Source organism: Ambystoma mexicanum, chromosome 7q (genome assembly GCF_040938575.1).
Source record: "Ambystoma mexicanum isolate Mex_15411 chromosome 7q, UKY_AmexF1_1, whole genome shotgun sequence".
NCBI lineage: Eukaryota > Metazoa > Chordata > Amphibia > Caudata > Ambystomatidae > Ambystoma > Ambystoma mexicanum.
The window spans coordinates 943,596,921-943,622,156 of record NC_090941.1 but is presented as its reverse complement, the minus strand read 5'-3'; the positions used below and the strand labels follow the sequence as shown (position 1 = coordinate 943,622,156).

Sequence of the window (25,236 nt, the reverse complement as noted above, 5' to 3'; positions counted from 1 at the left end):
CTCCTCAGGGAGGGACTTGAGGATGGAAGCTGGGAGAATGTTGTCTGTATACGATGTGGCTTTGGGGGCAGCCAGGGTTTCTACCAGGTCCTCTGTAGAGAGTGTCTTGAATGCTGTCCAGGCTGTGGAGATTTTGCCAGGAGGGACCTGAGGTGGTTCTGTGGAGGCAGAGCTGGTGTCTGTGCTGTCGAATCTTGATGATTTTGTTGATGGTGTTGGATTTTTCAATAGTGTGTGGTATTGCAGCTTCGGGTAGCGGTTTGATGCATCGCTTGACCGCTTTGAAGAGAGCTCTGCTTTTGTTGTCGGCTTCCGCTATGGTGTTCTGATAGTAGGAGGCCTTGGCTGTGTTGATTTAGTTCTAGACAGGTTGCTCAGAGTTCCTTGAGGACTGCCAGGTCGGAGGCGATCCTGGAGCGAAGACAGGGTTTCTCTTGTTTCCTGCTGACTCTTTTGCTGAGGTTGAGTTATTGCCTGTACCACGGTGCTGACTGTTCGGTTTGCAGGTGAGTTGTTTCAGAGGCGCGTGTTGGTATGTGGAGGCTGAGAGGATGGTGTTGAGTGCTTCCAGTAGATAGTTGCAGTTCGGTTGGGGGTATCCGGTCCATGTGAGGTGGAGGTTGGCGAGGTCTTCCATGAGGGCTTCTTGAATGACATAAAGTTTTGTCTGATGGGTTTCTGCTGGCAGTGCTTGACTGGGGTGGTGTGCAGCATGTTGAAAGGCACAGCTAGGTGGTCAGACAAGTCAAGCGGGAGAGGAGACCTGCAATGGAGGGAAGGCAGTGCAGTGATGATTAGGTCGAGGATTTTACATTCCTCGTGCATTGGGTATTACGTGTGCTGTGTGAGGCTGGGGGTGTCGAGAAGACAGAGGAGAGCTTCCTTGATCCGCTTGGTGGCCTTGTTGCCTGGGAGGTTGAAGTTACCTAGGAAGATATTGTCGGCATGCGTGAGGGACATGGTGGTGACCAGGTCGGTGAAGACTCAGATGACGGGAGTGTTGGGGTTTGGGTGGTCTGTAGATGAGGTGGAAGGTGACTGTCCGTCAGGGAAAGTGTAACGTGGCAGAAGAGGACTTCGAAGGTTGTGTGTAGTGATGAAGTCGGCGATGTCTGCTGTATGGGTGATAGCTGATTGGACGTTGGCGAGCATCATCTCCTGTGTTGTGGACGGTGAGGGGTTGCTGATGGGCTTAAGTCTGATGTTGGTGAGGTCACTGCATTGCGGAGTCCATGCCTTAAAGGAGGGATGATGATGTTAGCGTCGCCTGGTGATGGTGGGGATGGCCTGTGGAGACGGAGGGAGAAAACACATGTTGGCGCGTGCTTACCTGTTGTCTGAGCAGGTGTTTGGGCCCTGGGTCTTCCCGGTCTGAAAAAGTCCAAACTGGAATTGCCCTTTTCTTCGTCTTCCCTTCACTTCAGGACACCCTTGATCTAAGAGATAAGAGCAGAAAGGAAGAGGCAGAGCTAAGAAGGTGGGTGGGGCTAAGGATACTTGATCTAGATGCACTTGCACCTGCTCACCAACTGCAAAGAGAGGCTGGAGAGCTGCTTAAGTAGGGACAAAGGACAGTAAACAGAAAGGTACAAACAATTTAGCAGTGATTTGTAGGTGGGCGGGGCTTAGGCAACTGACTTAGAGCCACTTGTAACTGCTCACCAACTGCCAAGTAAAAGAGGGTGAAGGGTGGTAAAATAGGAAGGCAGCAACCGTTTAGCAGTGGTGACAGGTGGGCGGGGCTTAGGTCATGTGACCTAGATCCACTTGCACCTACTCACCAACTGCCAAAGGCAAAATCTTGACAGCCATACAGAAAACCTGGTGTTTTCTGATGGTATATTTTCGGGTGCTTGAAAAGACATTTTTTAACCTTATGCATAATATTCCTTTTCTATGTAGCATGTTCCAGGTTTCTGTGAAAACAAGAGGCACATTACTGTTTTCACGTATCTGTTCCTTTGTAGATCAACACAATTGAAAATCTCATATAGCACTGCTGTTCAATGTATTCTGTTGACAGTGAGCTTGAAAGGAAGTCTTGATTTTTAAGAAAGACTATGGGTCTCAATAAAAGCTGAGATGGGTTTTATCACTGATCTTGTTGTTCACTTTGTGTGGTTTTGAACTTAGGCCATCGACGTGTGATAGATTTTAATTGGAGCTGAGTTCTGGTTTATCTCCCCACTCCCCTCCTGCAGGCAACTTCCGAGTGGACCTTGGATTACCCTCCTTTCTTCGCCTGGTTTGAATATGCACTTTCACATATGGCTAAATACTTTGACAAGGACATGTTGCTGGTAAAGAACCTGAACTATGCAAGTCAAGAAACCATCATTTTCCAGCGGTTCTCTGTTATCGTCACCGATGCTCTCTTCATATACGCAGTGAGCGAGTAAGTCCGAAGAATTCATCCCGATGCATTTGTACAACAATTTATTTTGAAAAGCAAGCACTGTGGTAACCAGTGGTGTAAACGGATTGACGACTGTAAACACTCCATGTATTTATGAATCTTTAACATGGTTTATTACACACACCGTTTAGGAAAAACGCACTGTGCAATTACCACAAGTACATACGTTAAACATCAGGTGATAACTTTTAGGATCGAAGTTGCAAAGTCCCTTGCCATATTTTGTTGTTTTTCCCCTAAAAGTTCACTCCTTTGAGTCGCCATCCAGAGTCTCGGTGGTGCTGGAACTCGGTGTATGTGTTCTTGGGAGTCCATATGACTGTCATGTCAAAGATATCCGGATATCTGTTTCCCTGAGCATGTCGTCCCTCTCAGTTCCTTGTTTACTTTCCATTGGCTGGTAGCAGCTGTTTGTAATAGTGTAAGGATGCACGCTGTTACAGCTTTTTGGTGATCAGGGAAACAAGACTTGTCTCTGCCAGTCACTTTTAAAAAGGGAACTTTGATGTAGAAATCCAGTACTTTCCATATATGGGCATGTTATTACGGGAGCTCAAGCCAAGCATGAACATATCGGGTGGGATGTATGAAAGCTTGTCTGGGATTCACTAAAAATCCAGATCCTGAGAGTTTGAGGGTCTCTGCCTCACGGTCTTCTTCATTGAGGTTGCAGTCTCGATAGGTGCACCAAGCTTCAGCACCTGATTAATCTCTGCAGGCGGGGTCGTCACCTGAATACCCTGCACCTACCTTCTTCACTGCACTGCAGCTTTGGCAGCTCCTTTTCTCCATAACCAGAGTCTTGCACTTTCTGTAACATTAACTGCTTAGATTCTCAAGTGGGAGAGCGGTCTCTCGGAAATATCTTCTGCACTAGCCAGCCACTTCAATATTAGTTTCCCCAAGTTCCTTAATTATGGTTTGGTAATATTATCTGTTAGTGACTCTGAAAAAGATGGATTATGAAAAGGAAAGCTTAGTTTGCCTGACCATGTATTGTGCGACAAGCTGTGCTGTAAATTAACTGCCAACTTACTATTTATTATTTGCTTTTAAAAAGGTCAAAACATGTGACAACGCTTGGGACATACATATCTGGAACCTAAAGAGATAGCAATCACCTCACTCGTGCATTTGTATGTACTCATTCAGGCCTTTTGGGTGGTGGCAGGCAGGGAGAACATGATGTTGGTTTTCTTTTTTACTAGATGGGTAGGTCATGCTATGTTATGTTGAGGTTTCATTGTAATGTTTTGCTTCTAATGTATAATGTGCAAGGGCCTTTGAAGCAGCTTTAAGACAGCAGGTAACACCCCTTGAACATGAACATGTAAACACCAAAAAAGGAACAGAAGGTAGACCTGGAAATAAAAAGTGTTAACTAAACCACTGTTTTAAACTAAAATTCACATAATGCCCTCTATTAACAGGACACAGTAACTGTAGCCCAGGGTGAGAAGGCTGGTCAAATGCAGGAATATGTAAATGAACTCCATGAAGAGTCCCAGCAGGACTCTGGAACCTCCAGGAAGGCTGGACCAGGCCTTCTGCTCCCAGGGAAGTCGTCGTCGATATCCCTCCCTCAGTTAAATGTGCCAATATTGCCTTCCATTTTTCCCATACATAGAACCTGGCTGTCGGGGTTTAGAGGAGTAACGACAAAGGCTTGTCACATTGTGGTTTTGGGCATGGTTTCTCTATGCATTGGCTCAGCATGACACTGTGCAAGGCTCAGAGTCTGACCACTGCAGAGCAATAGACAGACTTTGTGTTCTTAAGCAACTGGCACAGATGCACAGGCCTGGGGTTTTGATAAAGTAATCCTTTTGGTAACCATGACTTAAATATAACCCCCCCCCAAATCAAATTTGTTTTGCTAGCTTTTCTGGGAGCTTTTTTCAAACTTGCAAAATTAGGATTTCTGACATGCAACCCTTCCAAAGGTTTTTGGGGGACCAGGAAATGAAGTAGAAGGGCTTGGCCATCTGTCTTCTTGGCCATTGCTTCAACATTCCTTGTCTCACCATGAGATGAGTACGTTCCAGGCATACTCGTGGCACAGCAGACACCTTTCTCCAGGAGTCTCTGCTTTCAGCGCCACGCCCCATAGAATCCAGTTGAGTCAGATAATAAATGCGGTCCATTTGTGTATATATCTTCTTCACCTTTCCTTCCAATACCTTCCTGAGCATCTTATCTATCCTCACCCTCTTCCCAAATATCTACCTGACTTTGCTTCTTATTACCACTACTGAATGTTCCATCATACTCCTACATTACCTCTCTGACGGGCAAAAATTGCTTTGATGCCGTAGCCTATGGCAGTAGGTGCTATAAAAATGCAAGATAACATAACATGACACTGTGAAAAGCTCAAAAATCCGACCACTGGCAAGTCAAAGACCGGCTTTGTGCCTTTAAGCACTTTCCACGGAAGCAAAATCCTAAGGTTTGATCAAGTAAAAAAGATATCCTACTAATAAGACTTCAAGTTCATGTTCCAACCGAACAAAATGTGTATTTCAGCAATGACAACATACAATTAGCTGCAGAAAAAGCCCAAGACAGGGATACCACTTTAACAACATACTTCATGTTGCATACATTAAGCAAATATATACATTTTAAAAAAACATGTAAACGTAAATTCATATGTATTATGCAATTATTCATTGTAATATTTCTTGGTATGTTTTATTATATCAATAATATTCTTCAGGTACGTGACTTCAATTTACTTTATTTTATGATCTCATGTCTACTTCAAATCATGCTGCATGAGAATTGTATTACTCTGCGATCCCTGAAAATTATATATTTCACTCCAAAACCCATAAGTGGAATCCAAGACAATAAGAAGCAGATACAACAATTGGCCGTATGTACTATGTGTAACTTTTCTTGGATTCTGAGAGGTTTTCTTTGAGGTTGCTACTCTTCCACTTAAAAGGAGCAAGAACTGTTAAAAAAAAGAAGTTTTTCTATTAACATAAATTAAGTTAAAATACACCACATAATACATTTACACTCTGAACATGTCTTCCTATACACACCTTAGCCCGTGTACTCAGGCTTTTCCACTAGTATTATATATACATATATACAAAATGAAAAAAGAAACTACATTTATGGAAGCCCCCTGCGGTATCAAAGAACCATCTCACTCTCACCAAAATAGACCCAAATGTTCCTTCCTTTGGACAAGAAAGATAACACTTCTATAAGTAAAATTGTGGTCAGCAGTTGTTTTGGGGTCTCACATGACTGAGTGCACAACAACAATGATTAAAACTTATTTGCATAGCTGTGAGAATAATTGCATAAGATTAATTTGCAGCCACTTTTATGCCGGATTGATTTATTTGTACACCAAAAAATGAGATCCCATTCATAATGAGGGACATTGACAAGATTGATTAAAATGGGAGTTGGATGGTCATTCACCTCTCCTTGATTGCTTCAAGGGTGATTGAAGAAATAAGTTGGCTTCGGAATGCCATTAATGGAATTGTTGACCATCTGAATCTGTCATTCTTCTCATATAGGCTAATGTAACACAATACTCTGGATCCATTGAGACTAAATGTTGGCTTTAGTGATGTGAATAACTGTGCAACTGCCAGGTGGATTGCTACAACCGTGTCACATTTTGAGTAAATAACCAAGCCAGTCTTTCCATTGACAATGAGAGGTGTTCATCTGCGTTTTTCTTTTGAGTCTCAGATGGAACAACAAGGTTTTTATCTATTATGGATAACCTAAGTATCCGGAATTGGTGAATTTTTTACATTGTTTTAATTGAAGAATTAGAGTGCGTTATTTTATATACAGGTAAGATAGAATATTAATATAGAATGTACTTGCCTCTTTTGTTTCTTTTTCTGTTATTTGTAATTTGAGCCTTGTAACAACGAGAAACCCTGGGATTCGAATTAAGCAGAGATCGATTAAAATAAAAATAAATGTAATTGTCGTAAAGAGGATGATGAGCTTCTTTACTACCAGCAGCGCACAGGAACACATATAGTATTTTGTCCACCTAGCTGTTATTGGACAGAATCACATGAATTGTTGACCATCTCTTCTCATATAGGCTAATGTAACGCAATACTCCGGATCCATTGAGACTAAATGTTGGCTTTAGTGATGTGAATAACTGCCCAAACACCAGGTGGTTTGCTGCAACTGTGTTGTATTTTGAGTAAATAACCAAGCTAACCAAGCAAGTCTTTCCATTCATACAATGAGAGGTGTTCATCTGTGTTTTAATTGAGAGTCTCAGATGGAACAACAAGGTATTTATTTATTAAGGATAACCGCCGTTAAGAGGATAATGAGCTTCTTTACTGCCAGCAGCGCACACGAACATATATATTATTTTGTCCACCTGCTGTTATTGGACAGAATCACGACCTTTGGGGTATTGGTCTGATACGCATGAAATTATTTGGGGCCTTGTTTTCCCAGTAGAATTTAATTAGGTGGATGAATCCTTGATAACTTTGGTTTTTAAAACAATTCTATGCAATCTAGTTCATTTGCTAAATATATAATATTGTTAGTTGAGTTCATTGTTGTAGGTAATTATGACAAATGAGCTGATTGACTTATTCACAAAAAGTGTAAGGACAACAATTAATTTATCAATGCTATGTCGAGTACGCTAGTGATTAATCTATTAAATCATTTTTAGTTTAAACATTTTTTCCCCCTGACATCCGGCATAAATCCTATTTTTCCTGAATCCATTATGCCTCACGTATATTGTTGTTTTAGCTATTTGAATTGCATTCACTAGCTTGCCCTTTAGTTTACCTGGCTTTATTAGCCAAGGTTAGAAATCTGAGTAAGATCTCTTACAAATATTCCTTTCCACAGTAATTGGTGACAACTATCTTCCTCTATTTTTGGAGGATAAAGTTACATGTGTAAGCTGTAAATGTGAACGTATGCCGTTCCCCTGGAGCCACCTCTCCTGGGAAACCTCTGTCACAATCGTTCCCCCGAAATGTAATTGTGTGCCACAGACTGCTTTCTGATTTATCAAAAAAAGGAACAATATATTTACAAATCGGTACTATGCAGTGCAGCCTGAAGGCAATGGCAGTTATTCAAATTTATGAATCAAGATAGGATATTGTTGTTGGATGATTATAACTGCAGGTGAGCAACCTTTCCTTCCTTTTTGTTGGTGCTCTTCTTTTGCTCCTACACAAACCATCTGGGTATTTAGGTATCAGCACCACATCCATATAATTGCCTCTTTAAATTTAGACCGTCAATTGTAGGGGACTGTATTCTCCCATTCAGGTTGTTCATCATTAGCTTTATCTCAAACCCTTCATAACTTCCAAGTATTGTAAGTGATTTCAACCCAGCACTCCACCTAAGTCAATGCCTAGTGTGTGATGCACAGTTGGAACCCTTAATTATATATATTTTTGTCTATTAGTTCTTTTATTTCTGAATGATGTACTCTTACATCACGCCCTCTCTTTGAATCCCCCCCAGTCTTACTGGACCAAGAAGCAGGTTGTTTTGCAAAGTTAAAAGATTTAATTTATGGATTTGAACAAAATAAATATATATATATATATATATATATCACACTTTTATGAATTTGAACAATATCTAGATATCACAATATTAATATTTATACAATAATCAGCATTGGGTAATATCACAACAATCAACAATCTCTTTAATCAGAATGAGTATGGATAAGAAAAATAATGCAGCATAGAATAATACTTGATATGGATAGGAAAACAATGCAGCAGGGAATAATACTTGATGTGGGTTCAATCAAATGCAATGTCACTCTTTTCCCCCTGATACTACTCAATCCCCCATAATATGCAATATAGAGATGGAAGGAGAGAAAACAGGTTTCAGGAATATACAATCTCAACCAATACAGTTTCAATCCCAATCCCCCCCCCAGCAAGCAGAGAGAAACAGGAATGATTTCAAAACAGGTCAAATTCTTTTCAATGTGTTTTTGAATGAATGGGAAAACACTGAAAAATGAATTTAATTCTCTAAATTGGATTCAAAACTAGTGAGAGCCTCTTTTGATAGTTCCAGGTAAACACTAGCAACGAGGATTGAATAACTAGCAGATTGAAAACTGAATTCTGAGGTCGGATGCAAAGAATAGCTGTTTTACAAAATTGTCAATCTGACACTTAAATTTAGTTTCTAGCATGTACGGTTCGGAGGTTATGAAGGATTTAGTAGAGGTCGATTTTTCTCAAAAAGAGTCAAGATTTTCAAATGAAAGATGTGCTTTTGCATTACAAACAAGAATTATCTGTACACTGGAGAGTCTGTGAAGATGCAAGCTACCCAACGGCACAGCCACCAGAACAGCAGCGCCTGTGCTCTAACTTTTGCCCGCAAAGACACTTGTCTTTCTTCAGCAAATATATTAGCGCAAAGATGATATTATCACTACAAGTAACAAAGGACTATATGGATGAGGGAAAGATTCAAACAAGAAAGGTTCTACAATGCAGTTCTGTATATGATAGAATGGGTTGGATAGGGTTACTTAAAGATAAGAGATTGGCTAGAACAATTCTATGCTAGATACTCACAACTATGGTTTAGACTAGGCCTGTCAAAGATCTGGTCAAAGGTTTTGGGTGGAATTCTGCTAGCCCACTGGACAGGATTCAGGCACCTGGTTCTGCACTCAGCACGGCACCTGAACTGGATCTGACGGGTTGATTCTGGGTTACAGGTATCAGGTTACAGCTCTGCTCTACTGGTTTGGATCTCTGGGTTCTGGCAAGAGTTCTTGGCAAGAAGCAGAAACAGCACAGCCAGGCTGTTCAATTTTTGGTGTGCCCCTTGGAAGTCTGGGGTTAAAATCAGGTTTCAAGATTTTAAAGGCCAAGCTGAGAAGGGTTCAGCTTTGGAATTGGGCCTTCTGCTTTCAGAGTTCTGGAGTCTTGGATCTTGGTTCTCCTGCAGAGCGCTTTGACGACAATCAGTTGATGGGTGAATGTGTGTGGAGGTCCTAAGCAGTCCCTATTTATGTATTTCCCAAAGCGGTGGGTAGGCTAAATTATACTAAGCACACCCTCTAGGAATCCTATAGGTTAAAGCCTTTCCCCTCTCCTGATTTGAGAAGAAAATCAAGTGTCATAGTGATGCTGCATTTTACAACCCAGGGAGTACCTCCCCCTGGTTTCCGTACAGTAAGTCTATTTTCCACATAAATCATTTTTACAATATCACCAACTTGCTAATAATACATATTCACATTACAGATTTAGTAGGGCACGTATCCGTCAGAGTCTCATTTTAGTGCGAGCTTTGGTTCATAATTGACAGTTTTTCGCGCTTTTGGTTGGTTATCCAGTGTCAGATCTGTCCACATTTTTATCCATACATGCGCATGACATCTGGGCATAATCCTGTGAAGTTTCATATTTGTAGCATTTTCACAGTTGCTACAACATCCAAATTTCGGTAGCGCTGTCTCTGAACATCGCACAGAGTTCAGAATAGACTCAAACTGTGAGCAGCATTTTCATATTAACAACCTATAATTTACAGATTTTTACAAATTGTTCACAGTTTTCTATGAGTCTTTTTTCAAAAAGATATTTTCTTGTAATCTAAGATACAGAAATCTGTCTGGCCCCGCCTCCATGGTTTGCTGGGCCCAGAGCACTCCCAGGCCCCCTACCTGCTGGCAGTTGTTTTCTGTTGACAGTTGAATCTGCATATCTTTTCAGTCAAGGGAGTCTTTTGTCTCTCCTCAGACCAACAGGGCAAAATCTCCTCCCACCTCCATTAACAACTCAATGACAGTTCCTGAGCAGAGTGCAGGGGGAAGATGCCTTTGTTTGGGGCAAACTGTGGCATGTGCCTTTGAAGTACTGTGGCTAACATTAGTTCACTTTTAAAACCCCTTGTTTAAAATTGTATTTTCTAAATAAACTTAAATTTTCAACAAATATACCCACAGATCTCATAATTCCAGTCTTTTTCAAACATAGAGATTGAATTGTAGCAACCAATATTGCTTTTGATGGCAAGTCTCTTCCTTTCCACAATTTGATTTTAAGACACATGTTTTAAACTGCCAGTGTAAGTGAACGACAGCTTTGACACAGGCGAGCGGTGGTATTGCGCCCATATCTGACAGATTTTTCCAGGCAAGCATCTTTTTGAATGTGGATTTTCTTATGATGAAATGTACTTCTCCTGACATTGTGCTTAGATGGATTCTTTAAATAAAGTGATGTTTACCACCCAACAAGGATGTTGGATCTTTTCTGATGTTTGGGAACCATGATTTTGCACTTTCAACAGCCAAGGAAAAATGGATTTTAAAGCACTTCTGGGTTTTTCTGGCAATGCAACACTGCCTTTTCAAATAGTTCCATTTCACTCTGTGGACAGCCCAATGACAGGTTTTGGTAGTGTGGTCTCCGGTTCCACCTCTGACAGAGGCAAAATGGATTGGCGGCCTATTTTTCAGGTTTCCCTGCGCACTTCTCAGAGATTTTTAGCGCATATAGCTTTTTGGCAGCCATCCTGTTGTTTCTGATGAAAGAAGCACACAGTGATGTTGCAGAGCAGAGCCTAGTGGGTCAGAACATCCCACAAGCCCCCCTTGCAATTTGGCGTTGACTGTCCATCAATGGGAAGTCGCAAGACTGGGATGATCAGTCTCATTTCTTTTGGTTCCAAAATGGCAAAGTTCATCTTTTCTTCCATCAGGGGTGGATGGACCAGTTCCTCGTCTAGTCCTGATGTGGGTATGACGCGATACCCCGGGCCCCTTGGATCTTTCCTTCCGGTCCCCGGGTGGTCCTCCTTGGTTTTAGCCTCCATGGTTTCCAATTCTAGGATGACAAAGCAAAAACATATTTGTAGACATTTTCCCACCACTATTAATGTAGTGGGGCGGACACATACATTTTGACAAATCAGGACACATTTTTCTATTGGCAATTTATTGACTATATCGATGGAATATTTTTTATAGTGGGAATTCTAGGGAGCTGGAGTGACCCCCTCTGGGGCTCCAGAAGGCTCCTCCAGTTGCTGCAGAGTGTGCCTAGGATGGCAACACTTCAGTTGGTTAATATGGACCCACTTATCTTCCCCCTCTGCCAAACTGCCTTTGGGGATGTGGATTTTGTAGGCGGCTGGTGAGATTTTGTCTACAATTTCAAAAGGACCCCTCCAGGTAGGCAAAAATTTGCGCTGTTTGGCCTGGTTCCTTTGGAAATTGTATAAGCAGACCCGGTCTCCTACATTGTATTCTTTTCTAGTAGTCTTTAAGTCATAGTGGGTCTTCATGCTGTCTGCAGATCTTTCTAGATTTCGCTGAGCATAGGCAAAAGCATGTTGAAGGTGTTTTCTCAGATTTCCAACATACTCATGAGTTGTGGAGGCATTTATCAATGTCTGCTCTTGGGTTCTGTAGAGCAGATGCTGGGGAAGCACCATCCTGCGTCCAGTCATCAGCTCAAACAGTGACATTTTAGTTGCAGATGAAGGGGTAGATCAGGACAAGAGGTAATCGAATATCCCAACTTGGTCCAGAATCTGCCACAAACTTTTTTAATATGCTCACAATTGTCTTGTTGTATCTCTCTACTGCACCACTAGAGGCTATCTGGTAGGCAATGTGTAAATTCCTTTTGACCCCAAGTATCTCCCACATCTTTGTCATAACTTCGATAGTGAAGTGGCTACCTCGGTCTGACTCGATCCTTTGGGGTAGTCCAAAACGCGAGAAGATGTGGTTGATCATCAGGGCAGCTGCTGTTTCTGCCTGGCAATTTGGGGCCGGGAGACATTCTACCCATTTAGTAAACAAGCATGTCACGGTCAACATGTACTTGTTCCCCCTAGAGGAGCGAATCACGGGCCCAATAAAATCAACTTGCAAATCTCACCATGGCAGTGTCATCCCCCTCTTTTGGAGAGGCGCACGGTGTGTGAGGGATGTTGGCTGAAATTGTGCACACGCAAGACACCCCTTCAAGTATTGGTCGAGGTCCTGCCCCATGTGTGGTCAGTATGCAACCTCTCTTAAGATTTCAAGTGTTGTATGAAACCCACTATGACTGGCTGTGGCTGCATCAGGGGCGTGACTTGACATCAGGCTTCGGAATGAGGTAGGGACCACCCACTGATCATGGCCAGCTAGGGATCTCCTCACCAACAAACTGTCTTGGATTCGGAGCATTTTTGGACATTTCATCAACACTCTGAGTTCCTCTTTCCCTATGTAATCGGTATCCGTCAGGGGAAAGTTCTCAGGGTCCTCAATGTGTTGATAAAACCAATTATTGGATTTCCTTTCTGAGCTGTAATCAAATCAGCATCTGGGGTCTTCTTACTCCACTGTGCAGTTGAGAGTTCATTGTGAGCATTTGTCTGGGACCTAGTGATAGCAGTGACCTGGATTTCCCCCAACAGGGACTCGATCTCAAGTAGATCTCCATGGATGGCTCCGGTTTTGGCCAGCTTATCAGCTAAGTCATTTCCAGTTTTGTATGATCCCTCTACTTTGGAATGACCCTTGATCTTTTTCCAGTAGATGGTCATCCCATTCGAGGTGACCAGATCATCAATGTTTTGAATTAATTTCCCATGTTTCAAGGGTTTATTATTGGCACATAGCATGCCTCTGGTTTTCCAGTTAACCAGGTTCTCCACGAACCCGTTCCGTACATAATCCGAATCTGTGATTCTGACCAGTTCGTGGAGTTGGTGTTGGACAGCATTGAGGATGGCTTGATGCACAGCCATCAACTCTGCCACTTGACTACTTCGGGGACCAATCTTGTACCCAGTGGAGGGTTCTGGGGTCTCATTCACCCATGCATTCCCTACGCCGGCCACAAGTTCTTTGTCCCTGTTGTTGTTAACATGGTAAGAGCATCCATCCACATAGACAGTGGGCATTCCCTCACACTTGTCTTCTTCAAAGACTTTGTGTGGAGAATTGAGGTATGCCTCCATGTTGTCCTTGATTTTTAGACTTTCGTCCTCGAGACAGTTTTCTCTGGCACAATCATGCAAGTCAGCCAGACCTTGCGCGAGGGGACTCTTCTTGTTTTGGCCATATCTGACCTCCACAGGAAAGCCTTGCATTGACAGAATCCAGGAAGTAATTCGGGAATTACTCACATTTCCGGCCCGGATTCTGTCACTTTGGAGATATTGCAGAGGCTGGTGTGGAGTCTCCACTATGATGTGTTCCCCCTGGATAAACGGGTGGTAATTCTTCAATGCCCACACCATTGCCAGGAGTGCCTTCTCACAATCGTTGAAATATTCCTACACAGAGGATAAAGTTTTACTTGCATAGGAGATTACTTTGACCTTGTCATGCTTTTGGTATAATACTGCAGTCAAACATGTATTAGAGAACCCTGTCTCCAAGAAGAACTCCTTGTTTTTGACAGGGTACGCTAGGCAAGGCGCTTGTGAGAGGCTTCTTTTGAGTTGTCTTACTGCCTCGGCTTGTTCTGGACCCCACTCCCACTTGACCCCCCCCTTCAAAAGATGAATCAGGGGTCTTGTGATCTCTGCGTAGCCCTCAATGAACTTTCTACTGTAATTAGTCAGTCCAAAGAGGCTCCTTAGTTCCCGCAGAGTTGTGGGGTCTTTCAATTTCTGAAATGCTTCCACTTTCTTTTCCTGGGGTTAGAGACCCTGAGCCTGAGGAGTAATCTCATGCCCCAAGAAATTGACACGGATTCTACACCAATGTGTCTTTTGAAAGGAGAGTTTTGCTCCGGCAGCCCTCAACTGTGTCAGAACATAACGGATCTCCACTATGTGTTCCTCCACATTTGAGCTTTTGATGAGATCATCATCTACATAGGCCAGGTTACCCCTTTGACCCAGGTCGGGCATGGCCTTATGTAGAAAAATGTTGAATTCATTGCCGGAGTTGATGTATCCGAAGGGAGTCCGGGTCCATGTGTACTGCTGCCCCCCAAAGGTGAAGGCCAGCTTGTATTGGTCCTCCCTACTGACAGGTACAGTCCAGTATCCATTGCTCAGGTCTATTGTAGTGAAAACCTGTGACCCCTGGATCTGGGCCAGCCCTTGGTCTATGTAGGGAAGAGGCCATCGGGAAGTATGGACCCGTTTGTTGAGCTCCCTAAGGTCGTCGCAGAGTCTCCACTGGCCATTTGGCTTCAAAATCCCCAGCACCGGATTATTGAAGGTGCTGTGGACTGGACGGATTATCCCACGGGACTCAAGGTTCTTAATTATTTCAGTAAGGGACTCCATTGATGCGAGAGGCAAGCGATATTGCTTCACAAGCACTGGAGTCATGCCAGGGTCCGTGGGAATTGTTGTAGTGTGGATGTTGGTGCGACCACAGTCATATGAGTCCACCGCAAAGAGATCTTGAAAATCTAAGAAAACTTGTTTCTGGAGCAAAAGCAAAAATTGAGTCTCACAGGCATCAGCTAGGTTGACTCTCTCTTCAACCATCTGCCTGAAGCCTGGAAAGACTTCTAGTTTTGCTATTTCAGCGGCCTCCTCCAGCTGGGTGGAGAAGTCCCTGGTCAGAGTGCTAATTTGAACTGGTGGCTTCAGGTGGGGAAGGCAGTCCTCGCAGACTTGGAAAATCACCTCATCCCTCCTGAAGTCACATGTCACATCCTCCTTACCATAAGGGCAGGAAGTGTACACCAGGAAATTCCCCCCATGCCGGGTAAAGATCCTGTCTGGTGTTGTGTTGTGTTGTCATCACTATCATTGTCAAAACAGTCCTTGGGGATTGGTCCTAACAGTTCATTGCCTAATTCTATGGATAAATGTCGGTCATCAACCGCCATTCCAATAATGGTGCCTGCGGCTAGAGTGATATTCTTTAAGTTGCTGTTATCCACCTCTATTGGAATGGTGTCATGTTCTATATTGACTAGTGGTGTTGGGTTTACCCCCAACCCTTGCTGTTGGAAATAAGCATTCAGATGAACATAGGCGTCAGGGTTTTTCAATTTCTGTCCTCTTTTAACTTTCACTTCTAGGGAGAATTGTCAGGTCCTTTCTGGGATGGTGACTTCCTCTCCAATCTGAAGTTCAACTGCATAAGGCAGCAATTGAGCTGACCTAAATGCTTTCTCTGGATCATCAAAGCCCAGGGGATTATCTGCTAATCCGGACCAAGCTTTGAAGTTTTTAGGTCCAAACTAATGGCAAAACGATTGAGAATGTCACTGCCTAAATAAAAGGCGGCAGTGACGTCTTGCACGACCCAACAATTATGGACCATGCTCTTGTTGCCTATGGAGATTTTGAGCATACACCTGCTTGGCAGGTGATGTTTGGAATTGGGTGTTTCCAGATCCATTTCCCATTTGTCTGAGTCTAAATGTGGGAATGGCTGGTTGTTTGGGAGTTTGCGGAACATGGCTTTGCTGATGAAGCTCTTACCGTTGTTCACACACACTCGGGCGAGAACAGAGTCCTTCCCTTCATTTAACTGAACAGGGATAAACAACTGCTCTCCAATTTTCTGAATATCAGCCAGGCCCTGAGCTGATTTCTCATCTTTCTGGACTATAGGAGTCGGAATGTCAGTTTGTGGATTGGTAAAGAATTTCAGAGCGTTTCCTTCCAGTGTTGAATGCCACCTTAAACTGTAAGGAAGGTTGATTTTCAGAAATAGAGAGGACCCCCCCATCACCAGTTTGTTGTCCTACTGCTATTACTGTCACGTCTGGGATTTGGTTGTTCTGGAAGTGAAATTCTACTTGGTCAGATTTTTGTTCAACCATGTGGCAGGTGACTTTTAAACTAACATGATTGATACTCTGTTTAAATTTTATGGCTCGGCTAGTCTGGGTCCAGAGGACCTTGTTTACACAATCTACTAGGGGTGACAACCTTCGCAGGAGGTCATTCCCTAGTAAACAAGTGGTGCCCTCTTGATTTACAACTATGACCGGGTGCTTCACCTTGTGTCGCCCAATTTTTTTTTTTCAAACTCTGTTTATTTGAATTTAAACAGCAAACTATAACATAGGTATAAACATAGGCATTCGTCAGGAAAACACGGCAGAATTGTCAGTGACAAAGGCAACACAGGGCAAAAAGACAATGGTACAGCCGCTAGACAGGTATGCTGGCAGTTCTGGATACGTCTCATTTCTTTGAATTAGGGGAGGTGGGTGGAGGGGGAAGAAAGGTGGGGGAGGGGAGGGGTAAGTGGGAAGGGAATGTGTCTCAATGGGCGTTGAGCCATCTCCCCCATATCTTTTCAAATTTACGAGGGCAGCCCCTCGCATTGTAGATACGGCGTTCCAGAGATGCGCATCTACTTAGTTTGTTGCTCCAATGGTTCAGGCTTATTGGATCCGCTGAACCCCAATTTGCGGCTATGAGTCTTTTCCCTGCACCCAGCGCCACCGCCAGGAACATTTTTCCATAATTGGTAAGGTCCACCTCCCCCCAAATTCCCAGAAGTGTAATTTTGGGGTCTTTAGGATTTGGCGTTTCTAGTATAGTGGAGACTGTGTTAATGCATTCACCCCAGAAGACCTGTAATACTTGGCAGTCCCAAATCATGGGTTAGAAGGTGGCCGTCTCCCATTTGCATCGGATGCATGTCTCATCTTCGGTCCCTCCCCATCTGGCCAGGACTGTACGAGAGTAGTATGAGCGGTGGAGTATTCTGAGTTGTATTAGTCTGAGTTTGGCCTCGATCCCTATCTCTCGGGGGACATTAGCGCCTCCACCCAATCCTCTGGTTCCAGATCGCCCAGATCTCTTTCCCATCTCTCTTTCAGCCTGTCAAGTTCCCTAGCACCGAAGGAGTTAAGGGCCTGGTAGAGGGTGGAGGTGACTTTAGAGGGGATTCGTTGTGGGAAAATGTTGGTCTTTATGGGGAGCAGGGGGGTGTAGTTATGTCGGGGAACTGGGTGTGTATGGCGTGAGCTAGCTGTGCGTGTCGAAACCTGTCCATAGGTGCCAAGCCAAATTTGTCTTGCAGGGTGTCAAAGCTTAGGAGGCGACTCTCTTGGATCACGTGTGCTAGTGTGGTTATCCCCCTTGTTCCCCAGTTCTCAAAAGAGCCCACTTTACTAATTTCTGCGAGATGTGCGTTGTGCAATATGGGTTGGGCCAGTGTTGGTTTTGCCTTCCAGCCAACAAGTTTGTGTGTCCCTACAGGCGTGACGGATATGGGATGTCATTCTTGGTATTGTCAGGAATTGGTTGTGGTGGCATGTAGGACCTGTAGGGGTGGGACCGGGAGCTTGGTCTCTATTTCAATACGGATGTGTGCTAGTGTGGGCTCTGTGTGTAGCCAATCATTTACCACCCCTATCTGTGTTGCTAGGTAGTATATGCGTATGCATGGTAGTCCAATGCCTCCCTCCCACACTGATCTTTGGAATGTAGTGAGGGCAATTCTGGGTTGTTTCCCTCCCCATAACAGCGTAAGGAAGTTCCTATCTATGAGTGTGAAGGTTTCATGGGGGATGGGGAGCGGAGCGTTTTGGAGAATGTATAGAAGTCTTGGGAGTGCCATCCTTTTAAACAGAGTCACCCTGCCCATTAAAGGTAGGGGGAGCGATTGCCAGTGGGAGACATCTCTGTTAAACCTATCTAGTACGGGTTGCAGGTTGAGTTGGAGGAATCCGTCTAGGGTCGGGCCAATGCGTATACATAGGTATTTAAACTCCCTGATACTGACGTGGTAGGGGCAAGCCTCAGGAATTACAGTTTTGCCTCCCTGGATCGGGAAGTAAATGGTTTTGGCCTTGTTCACCTTTAGGCCAGCAAAGGTTTGGTATTTCTTCAGGATGAGGGATACATCGGACATGACATGATCAGATCACTAAGAAATATAAGGAAGTCGTCTACATATATTGATAGCCAATCTTCTCCTCCCCCTGACCAGGCGAATCCGGACCAGTTTTTGTTTGACCTAAATTCGATTGCTAGTGGTTCAATTAGCGAGCAGGTAGAGGAGTGGGTAAAGGGGGCACTCCTGTCTGGTTCCTCGGCCCAGAGGAAATGGTCTAGAGAACTTGACATTCACCCTCACGGTGGCTTCTGGGGATGCGTACAGGAGTCTGACCCAGGAGATAGTTTTGCCCAAAGTTCATTCGGGCCATGATTGCCCGTAAGGCGTCCCGCCCCACAGAGTCGAACGCCTTCTCAAAGTACACCGCCAGGAGGGCCAGTGGCGACGGTGTTAGGGAGAATTCTCTGAAAAGGCTAATTTCCCAAACCTAGTGAGTCCCCCAGCAGCTTTGCTGGATTTTTGGGGTTTAATTTTTTCTCCTGCTAAGAGTGAGACTCTTTTACTCCCACTCTTAGACATGATTTGAGGTGTTCCTTTATCTTTCCATGTGTTTAACAGGCTATTGGGCCTTTTACTCCATAGGGTCTCATGTGTTTTTGATGTGGGTTACACAGCACCCTCCGTGCCGTAACCCAGGGGTGTCGTAGCGACCCCCCAATATAGATTCCATACACTGGGACTGACTACTGTCTGCCAGGGCATGTAAAGTCACCATTGGCTTTACTAGTCCCAAATTATGAACAGAAACCAGTACAAACCATCATATTGTGGACGTACTGGTCGGGGCAATTCGATTGCCCCGGGATCTGTTGTTCGAGGGGGCACGTCTCCGTCCCCCCTGATATAGTTTTGGCTGGTGGCAGTGGATACTACTTTTTATATTCGACCACAAATATATCTCTAAGGGATTTTCCCATTGTTCGAGGCTACCAACTTTAATTATTTAATTCTCATAGCCTCGAACATACCGCCGGTTTATTTGTTTAATATTAATTCACCGGTTGGTATTTTTTGCCAGAACTCGATTCTAAAATGGCGTTTGTGTTCTCTTCTGTGACTCCAACCCAAGTCGAGCCCTTTCTTCCACTTTTTGGCGGGCTTCTCCACAGAAGCCTCCAAAAGTGGTGCCACTCTGCCTGGGTACCACAGGGGGTGTAGGAGGGGGTTTAGGCACCCTGCACTTGGTAACTCAAGTCGCATTCTTGTGCGATTGGCCAGCTTTCTCAAATCTGCACGCCTCCCGGACAGAACGGAAGAAAGAGGCAACATTAAAGAAAGACATTTACAAATTACGAACTGCTCAAAGGGCTTACCTGGCTGGTCGCCTCTCGGCTGGCACCACTCCGGACATTCCACTCGTGCTGAAGAACACCGCGACCTACAAGGAAGAAAAACACAGGTTAGCAAAGGCAAGACTTCGCAGCGCTGTGCATAGCGCTTACTTAAGGCATCATAGCGCTCTTAATGCGCCATCATTTACCAGCGGGGCTCAACCAAGCCAGTTTGCTAAAGCTCCGCATACCTAAGGGAGAAAAAAAGAGACATTTTAAACAAGGTAAGCCATGCAGGATAGCAACAAAACTAAAGAACAGCAATGAGACCTACCTGAACAATATCTAACGGGCCGGCGTCAGTGAAGTAACTGGACCGCACTCGCCCATGAAAGACAACGTGCCCCTGCAAAGAAGGCAGGACGGAGAGCACGCCTAATTCTACCACAAGGTGAGGAGAGGGCACCAGAGGGACTGAAATCATACGGGGGTGGAGGGAGGATACTTACCCCAGTCGGTCAGTCTTGAACACAGTCTCCTGTATTTTCAGGCAGAACCCTCCCCGCAGACCACATCAGGGCAAAGCTGAGAAGCATACCAGCGAGTAACCCGGCTGGGTGGCATCCCTGTGGATACCAGGTGAGCGTAACAACATTCCACTGAGCCTTATATTCCATGGTCTTTTGCGATTTCGGGAAGCCGCAGGTGGTAAGTGTTCAGGCGGCAGGTGGCATCTGGGCACTGGCGAGCATTTTTGTGTCGCCCAATTTTAATGTCCAAATCCGCAGTCCCCTCGATGGGAATTTCCTTCCCGTCAAAGTTCTGAAGTTGTCCAGGAAGAGGGGTGAGAGGAATTTGCTAATTCTCCCCCCTTCCCGAATACAGTTTATCCAAGGCCCTTTTTGACAGAAGGGTAGCTTGGGATCCAGTGTCCACCAGCGCCAAAATTGTACCCTGCCCCTGTATTTGGACCGGGGCATAGAATCTTCCCTCCTTCTCCTCAAGGGGGCACAGATAATGTACATTTTTGGACAACTGGTGGGGTAGTTTTCTAGTTTTGGACACTGATAGAGAAGAGATTTGGGCAGCACTCTGTTTGGAGTCTAGGGAATCTGAAAAGAAAATTTGACAGCTATATATGGGGGAAGTTTTGGGTTCCCCTAGTTCTGGTTCTTGGCCGCCCCCCACCCCCCCCTTTGGAGGCAGTCACAAGGATGGGTTTGAACCAGGGGATTTTCATGCTGTTGGTTCTGAGGTTGGATGATGGGTGGCGCTAGCTCAATCCTCACATCTACCCAGTCTGGATTTGGATCCTTTGGGACCCATTTTTCTTTGAGAGGAGTTTCCCCATCTCTGAAGGAGAAGATCCTTTTCCCAGAATCCTCTGAGGATCCCTCAACTTCAAATTGGAAGATTTGTACCTCCTCCCCAAAATGGGTCTTTTTGTGTTCTTTGTTTCTCCTACCCCCCTCTGCTCCTTGGGTGGCAGACTTTCAGGGGCAGGAGATTTTGGTTCTGGTTCCTGGGTTTCCAGGGGCTTTTTACAAATGGGGAAGGAAGCTTCCTCCAAGGCTTTACAGCCCCCTTCCCCTTGTGCCTCCTCCCTGGGAAATGGTGGGTTGTCAGTGTTCTTCCCCCGTCATTGCTCTGGAGCACCAGGTCCGGAGTTTGAGGTGTCCTGTGCCGGCATGCTCATCTGAGGGTTCTGTTGAGCCCTCAGCATGCGACCCAGATCCTGTGCCATGTTTTGGACCTGGCGCTCTAGCTGTGACACCCACTCAGGCTGATACGGGGTCCTGTTGTCTCCCCTGGGCTGATCCCGGGACGGGTAGCTATCCCTTCTCTGAAAATACCCTGGGTTTGGAAAATTTGGGTACCCTTCCATCCTTGGCCTCCCCTCTCCCGGATTAGGTTGTCTAGGCTCAGGAAAGTGGGGAAAGAAGGATGGATTGTTTTAGGGTTGAAAGTTTTGCGGGTACCTGAGGAAGAAGTTCTGTCCAGGATTTTGGGGAATTTCTGCCCTCCTGGGGGAATTGAGGAGGGAAGTTTCCCGGGTTAGCTGCTGTTTGGTTGGACCCCCCCACCTCCCTTGAGCTGGAGGAGTCCACACATAACCCTGGATGGGTCGGTTCCCCTTGTAGCGGGGGCTTATGTTGGTTGGTTTGGGGCTTTTTGAATTGTTTTTGTTTTCTATGGGCTTTTGCACCTCATAAATTCGTGTGGCCTGTTCAATGACCCAGTCTAGTGATCTTTTCTCATGGAAATCTCTCACTAGCTGGGTCATGATGTACTTGGGGAGAGCGTGGAAAAAGGTATTCACAAATTCTTTGCTGTCCGTGCGCACCCTTCTGGTGGTCTGCGCAAAGGCACGCTTTAATTCCTGCACACATTCTTGTGGGGCCTGATCCTCCCCACATTGCAAGTTGTAGGCTGCCTTGCGAGCCTCCTGAGGATTTCTATGCACAGAAAAATGCTTCAAGATGGCCGCCCCATAGGTGGACCATCTAGAATGATTTTGGTGCTCCAGCCCTGCAAAGAAGCTGGAGTATTCTGGTGAGTAGGTCCATTTCACATATTGAATACAGCTTTGGCTGTCCTTCAAATGGAAAGTTTCCATCATCTTCTCAAAGAGCTCTAAGTGCTCCCAAACAGAATACTTAGCGTTCTTATGATAGGGTGTGATGACACTCCTTATCGCTTTGATTTACTTTAAGGGGTCCTTAAGCAAGGCCATTTTTGCCTTATTGGCATTCTTGGTTCGGGTAACTCTGGTCCACTCCTCCTCTGACTCAGAGGTACTGCTCCCAGAGGTGCCCCTCTGGTCTTCTAGGCTCTCCCGGATTCTGCGAGCCTGGGAATGGCTGGCAGAATGTGGGGACCTAGTCTCCTGTGTCCTGGGGCGCTCAGAGGAGTCTTCTGATTCCTCCTTGCTCCCAGGATTTGATTGGTACCCCATTCCCCCCGCTGTCCTAGCTGGACAGAGGTTTTCAAGATGCCCTTAGTGGGCCTACTATCCTGGAGTTCCCCACTAAATTTCACAGTACTTGGGTACCCATACCCAGTTGCCCGCCCATCCATTTCTGGGAGGTGCTGGTCTATGAGCCCCATATTTCTGATTGGATTGAAATCAGCCATCACCGTGGCCGTTTGCTGATGTGCACCAGTGGGTTACAACAATACAAGGTCCTGGTGTATCAGAAGGTTGGCCCATATAGGGTATAAATGAATTAGAATTGTTTATCTGGTCCAAAACCTGTATAACTAGTGTAATTTATACACATTACATGCGGTAAAAAGTAGAAGTCATTCCTTCACAAATGAGACATAAACATTATGGAAAATGCAAAGTAAAAGCTTTATGTAAAAAAAACCAAGAATAACATACATGGTGAGGTCTAACATGTACAAACATATAAAATCAGTGATATAAATGGTACATACAATTATTTGGTGTAGATTCATTAACAAAATGAGAACACTTAGTGGGGAACATTAACATAAATTTGTTCTTCGTCACTTTTGGATTACAAATAAAGTCTTAACAAGTGAAAGTATAGAATTGAAAAGACAATTGTGTTACTGGTAAACTGTGTTCTTACTAGTTGATCATAAGGAAAACAAATGCTCCTTATTGTTGTACAATTGTAATAAAACAAATGAATTAGTTGTTTTTATATCCCAAAATCAAAAAGTTATTATATATTGGGATTGGGTCTGCCTACGCATCAGGGGGATGAAGTAAGGAAACAGATTGACATGAAAGGAGCTTTATGAAAAAAGTATCCTTGTCCTTCAATTGGTGGTTGCAAATGAGAAAAGATCCTAGATGACACAGTATTGTGTGATGGATCTTGTATCCCCTCTGGTTTACAATGCATTTCGGCGGTACAGACTTCAAAAGAATAATGATCTGCGTATCTGTAGAGAATACTCTGCCTTCATCAGGGCAATAAATAGCAGGACCCTGTAATTATGAAAAAGGGGGAGAGCCAGTTAAATGAAGAGAAAAAGACAGGATGTAAAAGTGTTATACAGAGTTGTAGGAACAAGTGAAGGGTAACAACTTATACATCAAAAATCCGCATGCAGACTAGAGTGTCATGCTAGAATATGGGCAGAGCAAAAGACATTAGTCTTGTCTGCCTTGTGTCTCACGTTACCAAGTCTAAATGTTTATAAAGGTAGGGAGTCCTCAGAAAGTGCTGATGGACCAACCCCTCATGAAAACGTAACAAGATAATGGTATTGGGTCCCCTTCGGAAATGCAGTGCAAGGGTCTCCGTACAGATCTGTCGGTCCGGCGGCACACAAGGGGGGGAGGAGAAAAAGGGTTGGGGGGGAAAAGAGAGAGGGGAGAGAGAGAGAGAGGAGAGAGAGAGAGACCGGATATGGTAAAACAGGCACTCACCACAAAGGCTTCGATCAAATGAGAGTAATTCTGGAAGGCTATTATTGTGGTAAGGTGTGTCCCCCATGTGCACCAGTGGACATGGGGGTGGCAGAGTCCAGGGATTGGAGGAGGTGAAGGCCTCTGGTACTAGGGTTCCTGAGGTTATACTCGGGTGTTTCCCTTTCCCAGCGAACCTCATCTCTGTCAGCCCCTGCTCCCTGTTGCCATGCAAGAATCTGAGCTTTCTGTTCCTCAATCAAGGCCTTGCTAATTTCTATCAATCTCTCTTGCATGGCTACCTGTCTGTGGAGCCTGTCATTGTTCTGACAGAGAGCCTCATTTTCTCTCTGGGCTTCTTGTGTTGTTTTAGAGTACTGGGGCAGTCTTTGCTGCAGGAGGGTTACATCCTGAGTCCTCTCCATACTGGCCTGGTCCTTCCTTGCTAGAGCATCTTCTACCCTCCTAGTGTGCTCTAACAATGTTTGATTCTTTTTGGAGGTCACCCAGTCCCTGAAGGGCCAGGTGATTTTCTTCTACTTTCTCTTTTAAATGACAGACTTCCTGGCCTAAGGTGTCCCTTTCCTGAGCAAGAGCCTGCCTCTATGCCGCCAGGCCGTCCCTCTGTCTTTGAAGAGCACCAACTTTCTGGCGCTCTTCAACAAATTCTGCCTGGGTGTCCAGGTCTTTCAGGATTAAGTTATTGCTCTCTTCTTTATCTCTGTCTAAGTGGCTTTGCAGGGTGACTACCTGCTCTGCGCATGCCCTGTTGAAATGTATTTGTTGTTACAGCTTTTTCTGGCTCTGCAGTAGGGAGTCCAAACTTTCTTGGTACTCCTTCTACAGGGCCAGCATTCTGGTATCCTGGTCTGCCTTTTCCGGCTGCAGGATACCCATGTCCTATTTTATTTTGGTTAGGTACTGCCTACTTTCATTTTCTGATTCCTGGCTCCTCTAGCCTCTGTCCAGAAGAGTCCAGATCAGTTTGGGCCTTTTCTTTTTTGCAATTCAAAGTTTTATTTTCAAATAAACAAAAATATAACAACAATTGAATAGATGATATCAACAAAAGACTTAAAAGCATCTGGTACATATTAACAAGCACAATAACATATCAGATCAAATCAGTACCAAGGTCATTTAAAAAAGATAAGAAATAAAGGAGGAAAAGAAAGAAGAAGAAAGAAAAAGAAAATAGAGCAAAGATTAAAGAACCTAAACATAATTATACTCTCAAGCATTGTTATTGGTCAATAAAGCATCATATAAGGAGTCAGAGAGTGAACCATGTTGGTATTATAGCTCACAGGCCAGAGACCTAATAGTCCAAATAATTAGGCATACATCA

The 25,236-nt window shown here is 44.5% G+C and overlaps 1 protein-coding gene across 4 annotated transcripts in view; it reads left to right on the top strand.

Moving 5' to 3' along the window:
- Positions 1–25,236, top strand: part of ALG8 (ALG8 alpha-1,3-glucosyltransferase) — a 496,629-nt gene that overhangs the window by 149,219 nt on the left and 322,174 nt on the right. For 2 of the 4 annotated variants that reach the window (XM_069639932.1, XM_069639934.1), the window contains one exon: positions 2,202–2,395. The exons of the other annotated variants lie outside the window; for them this stretch is intronic. In XM_069639932.1, the coding sequence (XP_069496033.1) occupies positions 2,202–2,395 (194 nt within the window). The remainder of the gene's footprint in view (positions 1–2,201; positions 2,396–25,236) is intronic. 4 annotated transcript variants of the gene reach the window in all.